The sequence below is a fragment of the Micromys minutus genome (assembly GCF_963924665.1).
Source record: "Micromys minutus genome assembly, chromosome: 18".
Taxonomy (NCBI): Eukaryota; Metazoa; Chordata; class Mammalia; order Rodentia; family Muridae; genus Micromys; species Micromys minutus.
The window spans coordinates 50111014-50125594 of record NC_137953.1 but is presented as its reverse complement, the minus strand read 5'-3'; the positions used below and the strand labels follow the sequence as shown (position 1 = coordinate 50125594).

Genomic DNA, 14581 nt, shown 5'->3' with positions numbered 1-14581 from the left:
AGACTGAGTCTTGCTGTGTTGACAAGGCTGGCCTCGGAGGCTGTGCGTTAGGACTGCAGTCTTGTACTGCCTTGCCCGGCTTTGGGGCCTTGGGATGGTTTTGACTTTGAGACAGGGTCTCACTCACCATGTAGCCTGGGCTGGCCTCAGACTAAAGATTCTATTCTATGACTGTTCTGCCTCCCAAGTGTTCATTTTATAAGCATCTAACACCAAACCCAGTAGCTGCTGGGCATTGTTCTAACATTTACCTGGGTGCGTGAGGGAGTGTGCCTGTGTGTGCTGGGACACATAGGTAGAGATAAGAGAACTGCTTTTTGAAGTCAGTTCTCCCCATCCATCGAGTAGGTCCTGGGGATTGAACTCCAGTTGTTAGGTTTGGTAGTAAGCAGTTTACCTGCTAAACCATATTGCCTGTCCTTGAATTTTTTGCTAAATTTAGGGGGCAGGTCTCATTTTGTGGCCCTGGCTGGCCTGGAACTGGCTTGCTGACCAAACTGGCCTCAAACACAACAAAATTTACCTGTTTCTGTCTCCCAAGTGCTGGAACTGGGTGAGTGTTTTGCAGTTGAGCATACTTGTAATCAGAACACCTAAAGGTTTCTGAGCAAGGCAGAAAGTGCTCTGAGTTTGAGGCTAACCTGGGCTACACCATAAGATCCTGTCTCAAAACAAAACAAATGGCAGTAAACTTTAATTTAAAGCAGTTTTGACTTACTAAACTCTTAGCATTTGTGTGGCTTTGACTTTTTGGAATAATAGAGTCTTTAGAACATGCTAGGTCTACCTCCCGAGAAATCCTGGGGTCTGGAGGAATGCTCACTTACAGAGGTACTCTTCTGCATCTTTGTCCAGGTCCTAGCCCAAGTTAAGGGACACGCAGCTACACACATACCAAGGAGTCTAGTCACTAAGACTGCACGGGGTCTTCCTGTTGCTTAATCAATTGAAATGACCCAGAATACAAGTGTGGATTAGCATGTGCCTCTAGATTAGGGCTAATCAGGGGCAGGCTGAGCAGATGTAGGGGCAGTCCCTGCCTGATTACTGAGCCTCAGCATTTAATCATCTCTCTTCCAAGGGCAGCCGCCCGACTTAGTGCGTACTGGGTTTCAAAGCCTTCGGCCCCTCCCCTGTGCCATGGACATAAAGACTGCTAGGTCAGAGACGCAGAGGAGATTTGATCTAATCCTATGTCAGAATGCCCGAGTGGTTGTTTGTGTGAGAGAGATTGTGAAACCCCACATGAAGACGGTGGTCTCGAAGGTGGATGTGGGCTGAGCGTGTGTAAAGGGCAAAGCCGAGATTCCAAGGCAACGAGGTTACCAGCGACCCTGCTGACGGGGGTTCTCTCTTTGGAAAGCCTTGAAAATGTGTAGCGGTTGTCACAGTCACTCACCTGGAGACAGTTTTGTGTGGAAGTCATTTCGTAACAGCACAACTGAAGCCAAGTTTGCTCCTTCTCTGACTTATGTGAAATATACAAAATTCAGTCTGTACAAAATATTTTATTTGGATATGTCTTGGGTCTGGTAATTTTACTTTGTTTTTATTTTAGGAGAAAATGGCAGCCCTCCTAGCTGCTGAGGTTACAGGCATGAGCCACTCCCCTTAACGGTGATTTGACATTTGAGTTCAAGTTTGTGAGTTTGGAAAGTGGATTAAGCACTCAGTGATAGTCCGTCCCTTTTTAAGGAATTTGCAATAGAGTGGAAATTAGACATGCAGACAGTGGCAGTGTGTAAGGGCCATTCCTCTAGAGGTCTGGACAAATTGCTCTGAGGCTACCAGGGAACAGGACCCAAACCATTGGAAGACAGAGACTTGGGAGAAACAGAGAACAAGACAGTTGCTGAAAAGTCATAGTGTATAGAAGCTTGGAGGTGCTTGTGTGGAGCTCAAGGATCCCAGCCTTTGCAGACTAGAGCACAATGGGTACAGGCCTGCATTCCTAGAAGTTGGCAGGAGGATCAAGGCCAAAGGTTCAAGGCCATCCTATGCTCCATGTTGAGACCTTCCCTCAAAAGGAGAAAATAAGACTAGAACAGATCGTGAGAGCCTTGAACACCCTGCCAAAGCATCTCAACATTATTTAATATCATGGTGTCTACATGTCAGACTAAAGGACTAAACCACGTAGTATAAATAAAGCCAATTCCTTTAGCAAGGAAGGGTGACAGAAAGAACTGATTCCGCATTTAAGACCCATTTATAATGGTTTAGAAGAAACCAGACCACCTTCTCCCTGAAGCCTAGCCTCCTATTCCTTCCCAGTCCTCTGGCAGCTTCTCCCCACCACACAGACACGCTCTCCTCAGCCCCAGCCTCTCAAGGAAGCTGTACTGACCCACCTGTTTTGTTAACATGCCCTTATAAGTGGGTTTCAAAATGACTGTCATCAAAACAAGCCTGTTTCATGTTGTGCCATCAAATGCTTATCCCTAAGTTTGACAGAATGCCCACACAGTCGTCACTGTGAAATTAGATTTCGTTTGCATTAATTTCCTTTGGTTTGGATTACCACCTACCCAGTACATACACACTTGGGCAGGCACACGTACATGTAAGTACATGCACGCCACCAAGTATATGTGATGGTCAGGAGGCAACTTTTGGGAGTCGTTGCTCTCCTACCATGTGGTCCTGGGAGTTGAACTCAGGTCATCGGGATTGCATAAATGGTTCCCACCCACCAGGCCTTCTAACTTGTTCTGACTTCTCTCTTCTTTTCTTTTGGAGACAAGGTCTCACAATTTGCCCTGCCTAGCCTGGAACTTACTGTGTGGATCAGGTTTGCCTCCAACTCACAAAGATCGTTCCTGCCTCCACTCCCAGGTGCTGCCTAACTCATTTTAGGGGCTGGACAGATGTCTCACAACTGTCTGTGGCTCCAGTTCCAGGGGCTCCAACACCCTCACATAAACACACATTTAGGCAAAACACCAATGTACTTTTTTTTTTTAAGAAAAGTCATTTAAAACTCATTTTTATCCTGAAGTAGGACGTTCTAATGCCCCTCAAGCCTGGATCGCAACCCCTGGCAGCTTCACAGAGCTTGATCAAGCCAGAAAAAGGGTAGTATCACATGGTCTCATTCACTAGAGGCATGAGGGGCCTGTGAGCACTTGAGTTCGGTCTTCAGCCGAGCTGCTGGGTAGATAGAAGGCCAGTCTAGGTGCTTGACTGTGGGCTGTGCACAGAAGAAAAATGCTATGGCGTTCTAATGCTCCAGCTACTGTCTGAAAACTATACACAACGTTGGAGTCCTACCCCTCAAAGAAATGAAGTAACAGTTTGTGGCTGATGTATCTGTGTTTGTATTATATCCATATAAACAAATGTAAATGTTACTCCATTTCATTTTTGTATAGCTTTTTCTTCCAGCTAATACTTGCCTGGTGTGGTGAAGAGAGTCACCCTCTTTTTCTTTCAGACATGGTGGGGTCTCCCTGAGTGGCTTGTTCTTTAGCCCACCTGATGATTTTTGATGTGACAGACCTCAGACTCCACTAGACCTGCTAGTCTCAACACTCAACCAGTTTTCCTGGCCCTAATCCTTCTGGTGGTTCCCTGGTGCTCAGGCTCAGCCCCGCCCCCCGGCTTGCTCTGATTGTCTCTGCTCGGGGTCTCCAGAGCCTGTGCGTTCATCTGAGGTTCCTGGGCTAATGCTGAGCACATTTCCTAAGAGAACGTGTGCGTGGGCTGCTAAGATTTTGAGCCCTATCTGAAGTTGTGTCAGTGTAATTCATATAGATCATCTTATCGGGGTGTAGAATTCCAGGCTGAAGGTGATTCTGGGAAGCTTGAACCAGGATACCTGAAGGCGTGGCTCCATTGTTTTAGCTTTTAGGTTTGCCATGCATCCGGTATTGCTCTCCTGTCCTGACCCTGCTTCATTCTTCCTGGAGTCTTCCGGACTCTTTGCTGTCTGGGTCTCTTGCTGCCCATCATGCCCAGTGCATCGAGTGGCCTCTTCCGCGCCAAGCTTGCTTTTCAGGACTAAGATTTACTTGTGTGTCTAATTCCCATGTTTCCTAATCTTTTCTAGTCTGTGGATTTTTTTTTCTTGTTATATTATAACCTTTGAGATGTGTTTCATTTATTGTATGTTTTCTTTTTAAATTACTTTCATATTTTTCTTTTCTAGTTGGTTGTAGGATTTTGGAGTTGCGCAGGGTGTTGCTGCTGCTACTGTTGTACTTATGGGACAGGGTCTCACTCTGTGTTCCACGCTGTTTTAAAATTCATAGTTGTCCTGTCTTAGCCTCCTGGGTGCTAGGATTAGAGACATACCCTCTCGCAAGAGTTTGAGGTCTGATTGGGTAGGTGGGTGGTTTGGGGGCTGCTGTTGTTTGGAGTGTTAGGAATCTAACTTAGAGCCTCATACATGCCAGACAAAACTTCTTCCACTGAGCTAGACTCCGGCTCTTTATTTTGTATTTCTGAAATGAAGTCCCCTGTGTTATGGCCTCCTTAGCCTGGAACTCCTGAGCCTAGGTAATCATGTCTCAGATTCCCACTACAGTTGTGTGGAGTGGTGTGTGTGTGTGTGTGTGTATGTGTGTGTGTGTGTGTGTGTGTGTGTGTGTGTTTTGGGATTTTATATAGATATATATGGATTTTATATGATATATATCATATAAAGTCCCATCTTCATAAAATAATCTGAGGATACCAGACATAAACTGCATTTGTTTGTTTTGTTTCTCCCTAAGCTGTCTGTGTTGTCCTTGTGTGGCTCTGTGCCCCTTAAGAATGGCACATCAGCACAATGCTTGTCAGGTTGTACAGGGACAGAGCCAGGCGACTTACGGATGTTAGGGCTTAGTTGGCATTAGACCAGGCCATTCCACTCACATGACTTCACTATGAGTGGGCTTTGGGGATGGAGGCATCTCAGATCTTCTGTCACAGTGCTCTAGGTGTTAAGGTCTAGGACTCCTACCTACTAACCCAGTGGCTAAATACTAGTTTGCCTCTGTCATCCTAAAGGAGCCAGGCTCCCATGCCCTGAGTTACTGCTTCTGCCTCCCTGACAGTCAGACTAGTTTTGTGACTTGCAGCGCACAACCCTCCGTGTTCATTGTAATTCTGTGTCTGACAGGAAGCCAAGGCCCATGATTATTTGGCACAAGTGACCTGGAATAGATCATTCTCCTCCCAGCTTCTGTGCCCTAAGTACCGTGTGGAGGTGTTGGGAGATACTTGGGGTGCGTTTGGTTTGTTGCTTTTAGCGGATCCTAAACTGTGTTTTTAAAATTATACCAGTCTGTGAAACCCTACAATTAGGAGACAAATGAGCTAATTTGGTTTCTTTTTCATATTTGATTCTGGAGGGAAAACCATAGATGGACCAGTGACCAGACAACAGAGCAAAAGACAGAAATTTGGTTTTTGTTGTTTCTTTTGATAGAAGCTTGAGCTTGGGCAGCTAAGGGGCTGGAAGAGACAGCAGCACAGCACAGGAGCAGAGACAGACAGACAGACAGCACAGGACCAGAGACAGACAGACAGTACAGTACCAGAGACAGACAGACAGCACAGGAGAAGAGACAGACAGACAGCACAGGAGCAGAGACAGACAGACAGCACAGGACCAGAGACAGACAGACAGACAGACAGCACAGGAGCGCAGTAGGCGATCTGTGCTGGCAGCAGACGGAGGCTGGGAGGTGTCTGTGGAAGTATTTGCACAGCGTTCCCACGCTCCTGGGAATGTCTCAGAATGAAACTGAAGTGGGGAGCAGACATAAACCCACTATCTGAGCACTTGGGAGGCTGAGTCAAAGGCAGCAAGAGCTCAAGGCCAACCTGGGCTACACAGCAAGACCTGTCTCTAACAAAAGAAAGGAAAAAGAAGTTGAGATTTATCTGTGCCTGGGAAGCAGGTGAGTCGCTGACCGAGGCCGGCAGGCAGTGATGCCCTGAGCCGGCAGCTGGGTCCTGAGCATGGGCCCCACCAACGCTCTTGCTTTGTCTCTCCAGGCCTGGTCCAGATCCCTGTGAGCATGTACCAGACTGTGGTAACCAGCCTCGCCCAGGGCAACGGGCCAGTGCAGGTGGCCATGGCCCCGGTCACCACCAGGATATCGGACAGCGCAGTCACCATGGATGGCCAGGCTGTGGAGGTGGTGACGTTGGAACAGTAACGTGGAGCTCTGTCATGGCGCCGTTTTCTAGTCCACTTCAGAGTTTTATACATGTTTGCAGAGGTGCAATCAAATGGAATTAAGTCTCTCGACTTGGAAAGAAAGTTTTGGTAACCCTTTTTTAAGAAGGAAGAAAGGCAGCAGATTTTGGAATCACATTTTTTTTAAAGCACCACTTCTGGGATCTGGTGGAGTGAGAAACAACACCGATTTCACTGTCCCAAAAAGCCAAATTGTGGCCAGACTTCTTTGTGCGGAAATGTGTGTATACTTATGTGTGTACGTGTGAGTGTGAATATATGTATATGTGTACATATGGACATACACATTTACATATATGTATAAAGTATATATGTACATACATATATATGTATGAAACCTGCATGGAATTACCTGTATGAAATCAAGGTGAACTGTGGGAACAATAACCCGCCCAGTTTATTGGGCGGTAGGGTACATGACCAGTCACCTGGGTTCTGTTCATACCAGGGTCATGCATTGAGCTACTGACAGACTCAGGCAGAGGTGACCATGTCCTTCACCAAAGCTGCCTCCCAGTGGCCGCCTAGACCTCTGCTAGATTCACCGAGGGAAGGAAGATCCAGGACACACTGTGGCCACGTGCTTTGCCAGCAGAGAAACTCTTCCAGCTGGCCCAGGTGCTGACCTTGCCACAGGCCGGAAAATGCCCTGCAGGCTCCTGGCAGGGGCAGGAAGTCTTTCCTCAGCCTCCTCTCCTCTCCTCCCCAGGAGTCCTGAGTCTCGGGACTATGGAAGGTCGGTCCTGTTACGAACTGAAGGTAACAGAAGTGTGAAGGGTCGGAGGAATGTTTATGGAGCAGGCGGGTGTAAGTGCAGGGTGTGTGTGTGTGTGTGTGTGTGTGTGTGTGTGTGTGTGTGTAATGGAGAGAATGGGAAGAGTATAGGAGAGCAAAAAAGGAAGGAGGGAGAAAACTACATAAATCAGGGTGCACCCGTGGGAGCCGTGTTCTCCAGCCTTCTGCAGCTATATCCCAGCAGAGGACACTGCCTCACGCAGGACCTCTGCCCGAAGGCTGCCGTCACGTGTGTCAGAAGACGCTATGAGGACTGTTTTCCCAGGCACATGCTGGCGGCGCAAAGCCTGGCACAGCTTTCCTGCTCACGGTGTGAATTGCACTGAGCAGTCATCACTGTGAGCTTCTGTGCTGTCCAGCCACAAGCTCTGAGTCCGTGACAAGCCAAATCTCCGCTCCTGCGTGCAGGGACTCTTCCTCTTTCCTGCCAGCCCTCTCCCGTGCGTGATAGTCTATTTAATGTGGTGTTTTTGTTTTTTTTGTTTTTTAACGAGACATTAAAAGATTCTTCATGTCTTGCTCAGCCTTTGAGAGAAGTTTCCAATTCTTATATTTGCCTGTTTTATATAAAACTATACAACGTTCTTTGTATGTTCTTTTCTGTACTTAATAAGGGAGGAGCGGGAATTTACATATAAATGTCCTGGTTCTAAAACTTGTTACTTTTTTCTTTTTAAACTATGAAGCTGTCCTGGGGCTTTAAGGGCGGGCAGTGTTTCTTTGTGGTAAAATGATCTCCCAATAGTTTGAGAAGATCCCGGCAGCAGAGCATGGGTCCTGTGTTGTTCTCCACACTGTCTAAACTGCCTCATTCAATAAATAGTTCAATGTGGCAACAAGGAGTGCCCCTCTCTCTAGCAGCCTTGGCCTGTAGGATTCTTGGGGTGTGGCTCATTGTCCTTTGACCAGGCAGGCACTGGAGGTCTTTCACTGGACACACCTAAGAGCTGCAGGAAGCCCCAGAAGGAGGATCTGTCCAGGCTGCTAAGTGCTGACAAATCTTTTCTATGTCATGGTTTTCTGGAACAGTCCCACTTCAGGAAGATGGTTTGAAGGCTCTACTCTGGAATTTGATTTAGGTGTTTATTTGACACCATGTTAAAAGACTAGGTGAACCTTGGTGACCCTGCGTCTTTAAAGGGTTTCCCTAGTGAGTGTTGGTATCAAATGTCTGCAGAGCAAAAGGTCCAAGCCCAGAGTTGCTTTCTATGTCCTTGTTTCTTGGTTTCCCACACGCCCACTCAACACACTCACTGTTTTAGTGTGTGTCACAACTGGACGCTGCCACACCCTAACTCAGGCCCTTCCCAAAGTCTGTGGGTCTCCTTACTCAGCACACTTTCATCTGACCCTTGAGTGCCGTTTTCTGCCGTTTTTGTTGGTGGGTGTCTCCGTGAGTCTCCAGCTGATAGGACTAGAGTAAAGGAATGAGGATGTGCTTTCCTTTGGGGCTTAACCTTGGCTCAGTCATGTCAAGTGCCAGCTTCTGTCCCTTTTTCATACATGGCACACCACCATCCATGTTCGTCAGAGGAAGGGGTGACTGGCTGCACAGACCACAGGTTCTCTGGGGACCCTCCTAATCAGCCTTTCCAGGACGCTTGCTACTAGCTCTTCCTGAAGACCCACACCGTGCCTTCGTCAAGCTTGTGACAGCTGTCCTCCAAGGGGCTGCCACATCTCCCTAAACCACCGACCAGGGGTCAGCTAAGTCCAGTGAGTAAAAGAAACAGTGGGGTAGAGGTGGACATGAGACAAAAGTGGCAAGCAGCTCTTCGATGGGCACCTCTCCTAAGGTAGCAGAATGTGCCCTCAAAGACAAGTGGGCCTTGCTACCTTCAAAATTCCCAGCAAATGGAAGAAGTCAGGTTTTTATATGGAATCTGATTTCATCAGCAACATAAAACATTCAGTATGTGCTCTCCAGGTGCACCAAACTATCTTGTCAATTAGATTTGACCCAAGGGTCTGTTAGGTTAGATTCGTGAATACTAGAGTGTCCCAGGTAAATAAAGTTTGCCATGGTCTCATAAGGTGACTTGGCAGGTAGAAGCCTGATGAGCAGAGATTTGTTTCTGAAGCTCACACCACACAGGACAGAACTGATTCCTCGGGGTTGTCCTCTGACCTCTACATATGCAGCACGGCACCTGTGAGTGTACACGTGTGCGGAGAAGCACAAATAAATGGTTTTGAAAACAACTTGGCAGTTGTCTAAGAAGAGTGGGCTGGAGCTGTAGCTCAGTGACCGCACTCCCCCAGCATGCACAAGTAAAGCGGGTAAGGTCCGGTGCTGAAGCCTGCTGGGGTGCAGACTGGCATAGGCGCTGATGCGCTCACGGATGCACCGTTAGCTCCTCACTGCTGCTGACAGAAGCCCGTCTGTCTAGGAACGTCGCATGACCAAGCTAAGATCACTGGGAGAACAGCTCACGTACAGCCCAGGGTGGGTGGGTGCCAGACCCATCAAGAAGAAACCCAACTTGATTATACAGCAGCGTCCATCCCTATACCCCGTCCCACCCTCACAACAGGAATAACTGTGTTAAAGTGTGGAAGCCTTAGGGGGGTTGAGAACCTCTGGGCTAGAGGTAGCAGAAGGATAGAGCAGGGCTGGGTGCACGGAAGCCGCTCCTCCCTCCTGAAGACTGTTGAACTGTTTACCTTTATTTTGGGGGGGGGAAGGGCCTGTAATGTAATTCTCCAGAATGAGGAAAGGAGAAGCAGGTATCATCTACAGAGATGAGATGGGAAAGGTCAGGTCTGGGTCTGAACCTTGTCCACAGCGCTCCCAGCTCTTATTATAAACACTGGCTTTCCCACAAGTAGAGAACTTTTTTTAAAGATTTATTTATTTCATGTATATGAGTACACTGTAGCTGTCTTCAGACACACCAGAAGAGGGCATCAGATCCCATTACAGATGGTTGTGAGCCACCATGTGGTTGCTGGGATTTGAACTTAGGACCTCTGGAAGAGCAGTCAGTGCTCTTAACCACTGAGCCCAAGTAGAGAACTTCTATAGCAATAATAGTAACTTATGCTACCCACCAATTGAGACTGTATGAAGCACCATTATCCTGAGCAATGCCCAACAAAGAAGCCAAATTACCTAAGTTCCCCTGTCAGCAAGAGAGAGCCAGGACACAGTCCTGGGCAGGACACAGTCCTGGGCAGGCCAGCCTAGAATATGCACAGAAATACTCCATATGTTTGAGATGGGGAAATGTGGCTCATGCAGAACGTTTGGTTTGATTTTTAATTAGCTTAGCTGTTTGGGGTGGGGCAGTGTGGATGCTCTACCCAAGATTTAATGCACTTGCTGATGAAATTGTTAGAGTTTGTTGTAGATTACCTGGCTAGCATTTGCAAGGCTCCCAACCAAGTTTAATACCCAACACAGCCAACCTGGGAGGACTTAAAGTAGCAGTTGTTGAATTAAAGCAGCCAGGTGTGACAATCCTGGCACTGGGGAGGCTGACACTGAGTTACCAGACGTGGACAGTGAGACACAAAGTTCCAGACTAGGCGGCCCTGCAGAGTAAGAAGCCTTCTCAAAGTGTCCTTAAGTAACTAGTTCACTGGGTCTCCAGTCTTTTCTGAATTTATGTATACCTTTTGAGAAACAGTAGTGAGCTGGGCATGGTGATGCACACCTTTGATCCCAGCATTCTGGGAGGCAGAGGCAGGTGGATCTTTGTGAGTTTAAGGCCAGCCTGGTCTACGAAGACAGCCATGACTATGTAGAGAGGCCATCTTCAAAAACAAAACAAAACCAGGCTACTGCTACATTGGGACCTTGTCTCAAAAACCAAAGATGCTAACAGAAGATACTAAGCAATAGAGCTGGAGAAATTGCTAAGTGGCTAAGAGCACTAGCTGCTCTTCCAGAGACCCAGAGTTCAATTCCCAGCACCCACATGGCGGCTCACAACTGTAACTCCAGTTCCAAGGGATCTGACATCTTCACACAGACATAAAGCAGGCAAAACACCAATGCACATGAAATAAATCATAAAAAAATAATTGAAATGTTTTTAAAAGGGAGGGGGAGGGTGCTGGTCAGAGGTGGGGCACGTCTCTCCCAGCACTCAGGAGGCAGATGGATTCAAGTTTGACGCCAGCCTGCTTTCTAGGGCTAGCTCCAAAACAGCCAAGGCTACACAAAGAAACCCTATTTCAAAGAAAAAAGTTACTAGATACTAAAGGGCTCTGAACTGTTCTGTCAAAGGCCTTAGTCCTTACCTCTCCAGCCTGTGAGGAGGCCCAGCTTAACTAAGCAACTCCCCAAAGTGTGTTGCTTACAAATAGGGCTGAAGACCACGTGTGTATGACCCCAGCAGCCTGTTTATGCTGGCCCTCAAAGAGGTCTCACAGAACAAGCTACATTAGGTTTCTGTATAAGCATGTGTTCGCCTTTTAACTTTGAGGCAGGGTCTTAGTACATAGCTCCAGCTTGTTCTGAGCCAAGTCTGCTACTGCACCATGGTCCTTGGCTTACCTCAGCTGCAGCCTCTCAGCATGAGCCCTGGCACACACATGCACAGACTCACGAATCAGCAGGAGCTAGATACAGCACACTAGGTTTCCAATGGTTTGGGAGCCCCAATGACACACTTTCCTTCAACATTTTACCACAAAACAAACAAGCAAAAAAGCAGTGTTACCACTGTTAAATAATTTAGTGTAAAAACATTGATTTAATTCATAATCCTGCAAGGCCCAAAGGACCTTGTTGCAACCTAGCAGATGCTCCAAAACCCACTTAAGCCACAAAATTCAAGAGGCAGCAAACAAGGAGGCCAAGCTGAACCTGGACTGTGAGGTCAGCTGGGTCCAGGACCTGGGTGGAAGGCAGCGTTAGGTTTGAGGACAGTCTTAGCCAGCACCCAGACCCGTCCTACCTGTAAGAGCAAAAGCCTACCTAGCAAGAGAAGATGGAGATGGCTCAGCACTGAGAAGGGCTGCAATTACCTGCCACTCCAGCTCCAGCGTGGACACACACACACACACACACACACACATTGCGTTTTGTTGTTTTTGAAATCCCTATCCAGAGGCAGGGAAAGGCCCAGGGTGGTCACATGGCATGGAGCAGGAGTCACTTCCAAATGTCTTCCTTAACTCTTCCTGAGCTGGCTCCTGGCCTGGCATCACAGCATGAGCAGTCTGCAGTGGGCCAGGGTAGTTCCTCTGAGCACTTGGCCAGGCTTCAGTTTCCCCTTGTCTGATGAGTTTCCCAGCCTGCACAGGTGCCTCTGCGATCCAGCTGAGATGCCAGGACATCTCGTGTGTGAAGACTTGAACCCTGCAGGTGGCAGGCCTGGAGGCTTCAGGTGAGCTTAGCAGCCACCCGGGAAGTCTGTGGAGAGCCATCTGCTCCGTGCCCACTGTGACCTGACCAGGGGAGTTCATACCCAGTCCAGACCCAGGAGCAGACAACTGTCAAGGTCTGATAGCACCAGAGAGCATGGAGCCTCACAACCCAAATAGAGCCTCTGGGGTCTACCATCAGTAACTTTATAACAGTGTGCCACTTAGACCCCATGCCCACCATCCCTGTAACCTTTTACGGTTTTCGGAAGGCTCCTTGGTGCTTTGTTGGGTTGTGATATTCTCCCATCACAACCCAACATTTTAGAACATTTTTATTCTTCCAGTAAGAGGCCACTTTTACTTTAAAAGAGAGAGAGAGATATGACATGAAGCAGGGTCCATAAAAGATGTATACAATGAAATTTAAAGAGGGTAACACTGAAAGGAAGTCACGGGGCACCAATGTTGTTAGAAGATAACGTCCCAGGTTTCAGCACCAATGTTAGGGGAAGGATGAAGAGAGTGGGGGGCATATGGCCCATGGAGGTGCGGCGAGGCCTGGGGGCAAGGGAGATGCCTCTGAGGGTCCCATGTTGGGAATCCCTTCCCCCTGAGGGACCAGCCACAGGACCGTATATACAGAATAGTTTCATGGGAGAGTTAAGAGGGTAGTAGAGGCAGAGAGAGAGAAGTAGAGAAGAGGCCGGCCATGAGCACGTGGGGGGGGGGAGGGAAGGGGAAGAGGAGGAATAGGGCAGAGTAGCAAGAGAGCAAGGAGGGGTCAAGCAGCCCCTTTTAAAGTGTCAGGTCACTGGGGCGGAGCATACCTGGCTACTGCCAGGTAATTGAGGAGTGGGGTTTACAGAATCCCAACAAACACAGTGTGAAACCAAAGACCAGAGGAGGCCAGTTAGCTAACAGGCCACACATTCACCAGCTTGGGTCAACCTTGGTGAAATAATGGCTCCATTAACTATGGTGGAATGGTGTCACTGGTTCAAACAAGACAGGAAACATTTTAACAAAAAACAAACAAAAACTCCCTTGCAAAGATCCTGGAGAAGGGCTAAACTCCCAAGATGTCTAACAGTGTCTGATCCCAGGTTGTAACTCGGGGGGGGGGGGGGGGGGGGCTCAAGGGGACAAAGATGGTGAGCAAGGCAGCCCATCCTTCTAAAATGGTTGCAACAAGAAATCAGGGTTTCCTCCTTTGCTGGGAGATGAAGTAAGGCCATAGAGTTCTTCCTGAATCAGAACTTAGATTCTCAAGAGACACCAGCCTAGAAGCAGAACTGCAAACTCTGCGCCAAGGAGCTTTGGCTACATCTAAGACTCTCAAGAAAGCCAGTGCTGTTCTTTGCTTTGTCTTAGTGAAGTGCTTAAAGATGTCTCCACCCCTTTCCCTCCCTGGCCAATCCTGGAGGTTCTGGACCAGGAACAGATGTGCATGAGGTAGACACTCCTTGCACCCAACTCTTCAGGACCTGCCTTCCTCGGAGGACACTCAATGTGACTGAACTCTAGTTTGAGACTGAAGCTCTCAGGTGGATAACTGGATGGCCGGCGTGTTTACAGTTGTGGGATTCACTGCAGGTGTCCTTCAGGAGCCAAGCTGGGAGAATTAATCTAGAATAGTACTGCAGTTTCTACAAGAAAAAACATCCCCAATTCAAATTCAGATCAAGGTGTAAACAAAGGGTACCTCAGGGTAACAAAAGTCTCCTTCCTTCCACAGAATTGAGACTCTAGTCAGCCTTCAGAAAAGGACGAGCCCCACCCACCCCATGCTGTGAATGGGGGGGGACCTGCAGCCCCCTCCCCCACTGACAGTTGGCCTTTCTCTTCTGGTCCTTCAGGACAGGATGTCACTGGAGCAGAGGGAGCACACATAGGAGAGTTCCAGAAGCATCTGTTGGTAGAGGTGGGCCTGAGCTCTGCCTGGGAAGAGGGTGCCTTAATGGCTGCCTCCACCTCTACCCACCCACGGGCCTGCTATCTGCCTTTCCAGCCAGACCTTTATTTCAGAAAACTCTGGCAGAGCCACTGCATACAGATGTCTTCATTCCGGAAGATCTGATCATACCAATACCTGTAATAGAGCTTCCAGATCCAGGACGAACCCACTTTCAAATAGAGGATCAGCTCACAGCATCTGCAGTGTGAGAAAAGACATATCCATTTTGAAAGCACAGTGCTTTATATGAGCATTTCTCATCCCTAGCACTTGTACACATGTAGGGGACACGCTAGCTGGGTGCTTCAGGAGTGTCTGGGGTGTGG

At 48.1% G+C, this 14581-nt stretch overlaps 1 protein-coding gene across 1 annotated transcript in view; it reads left to right on the top strand.

The window, feature by feature from the left end:
• NRF1 (nuclear respiratory factor 1) overlaps positions 1-7537 on the top strand; it is a gene marked incomplete at its 3' end in the record, with an annotated part of 87599 nt that extends 80062 nt beyond the window's left edge. The window contains exon 12 of the mRNA XM_080932006.1: positions 5986-7537. Within this exon, the coding sequence (XP_080788132.1) occupies positions 5986-6149 (164 nt within the window). The remainder of the gene's footprint in view (positions 1-5985) is intronic.
• Between the last annotated feature and the right edge of the window lie 7044 nt (positions 7538-14581).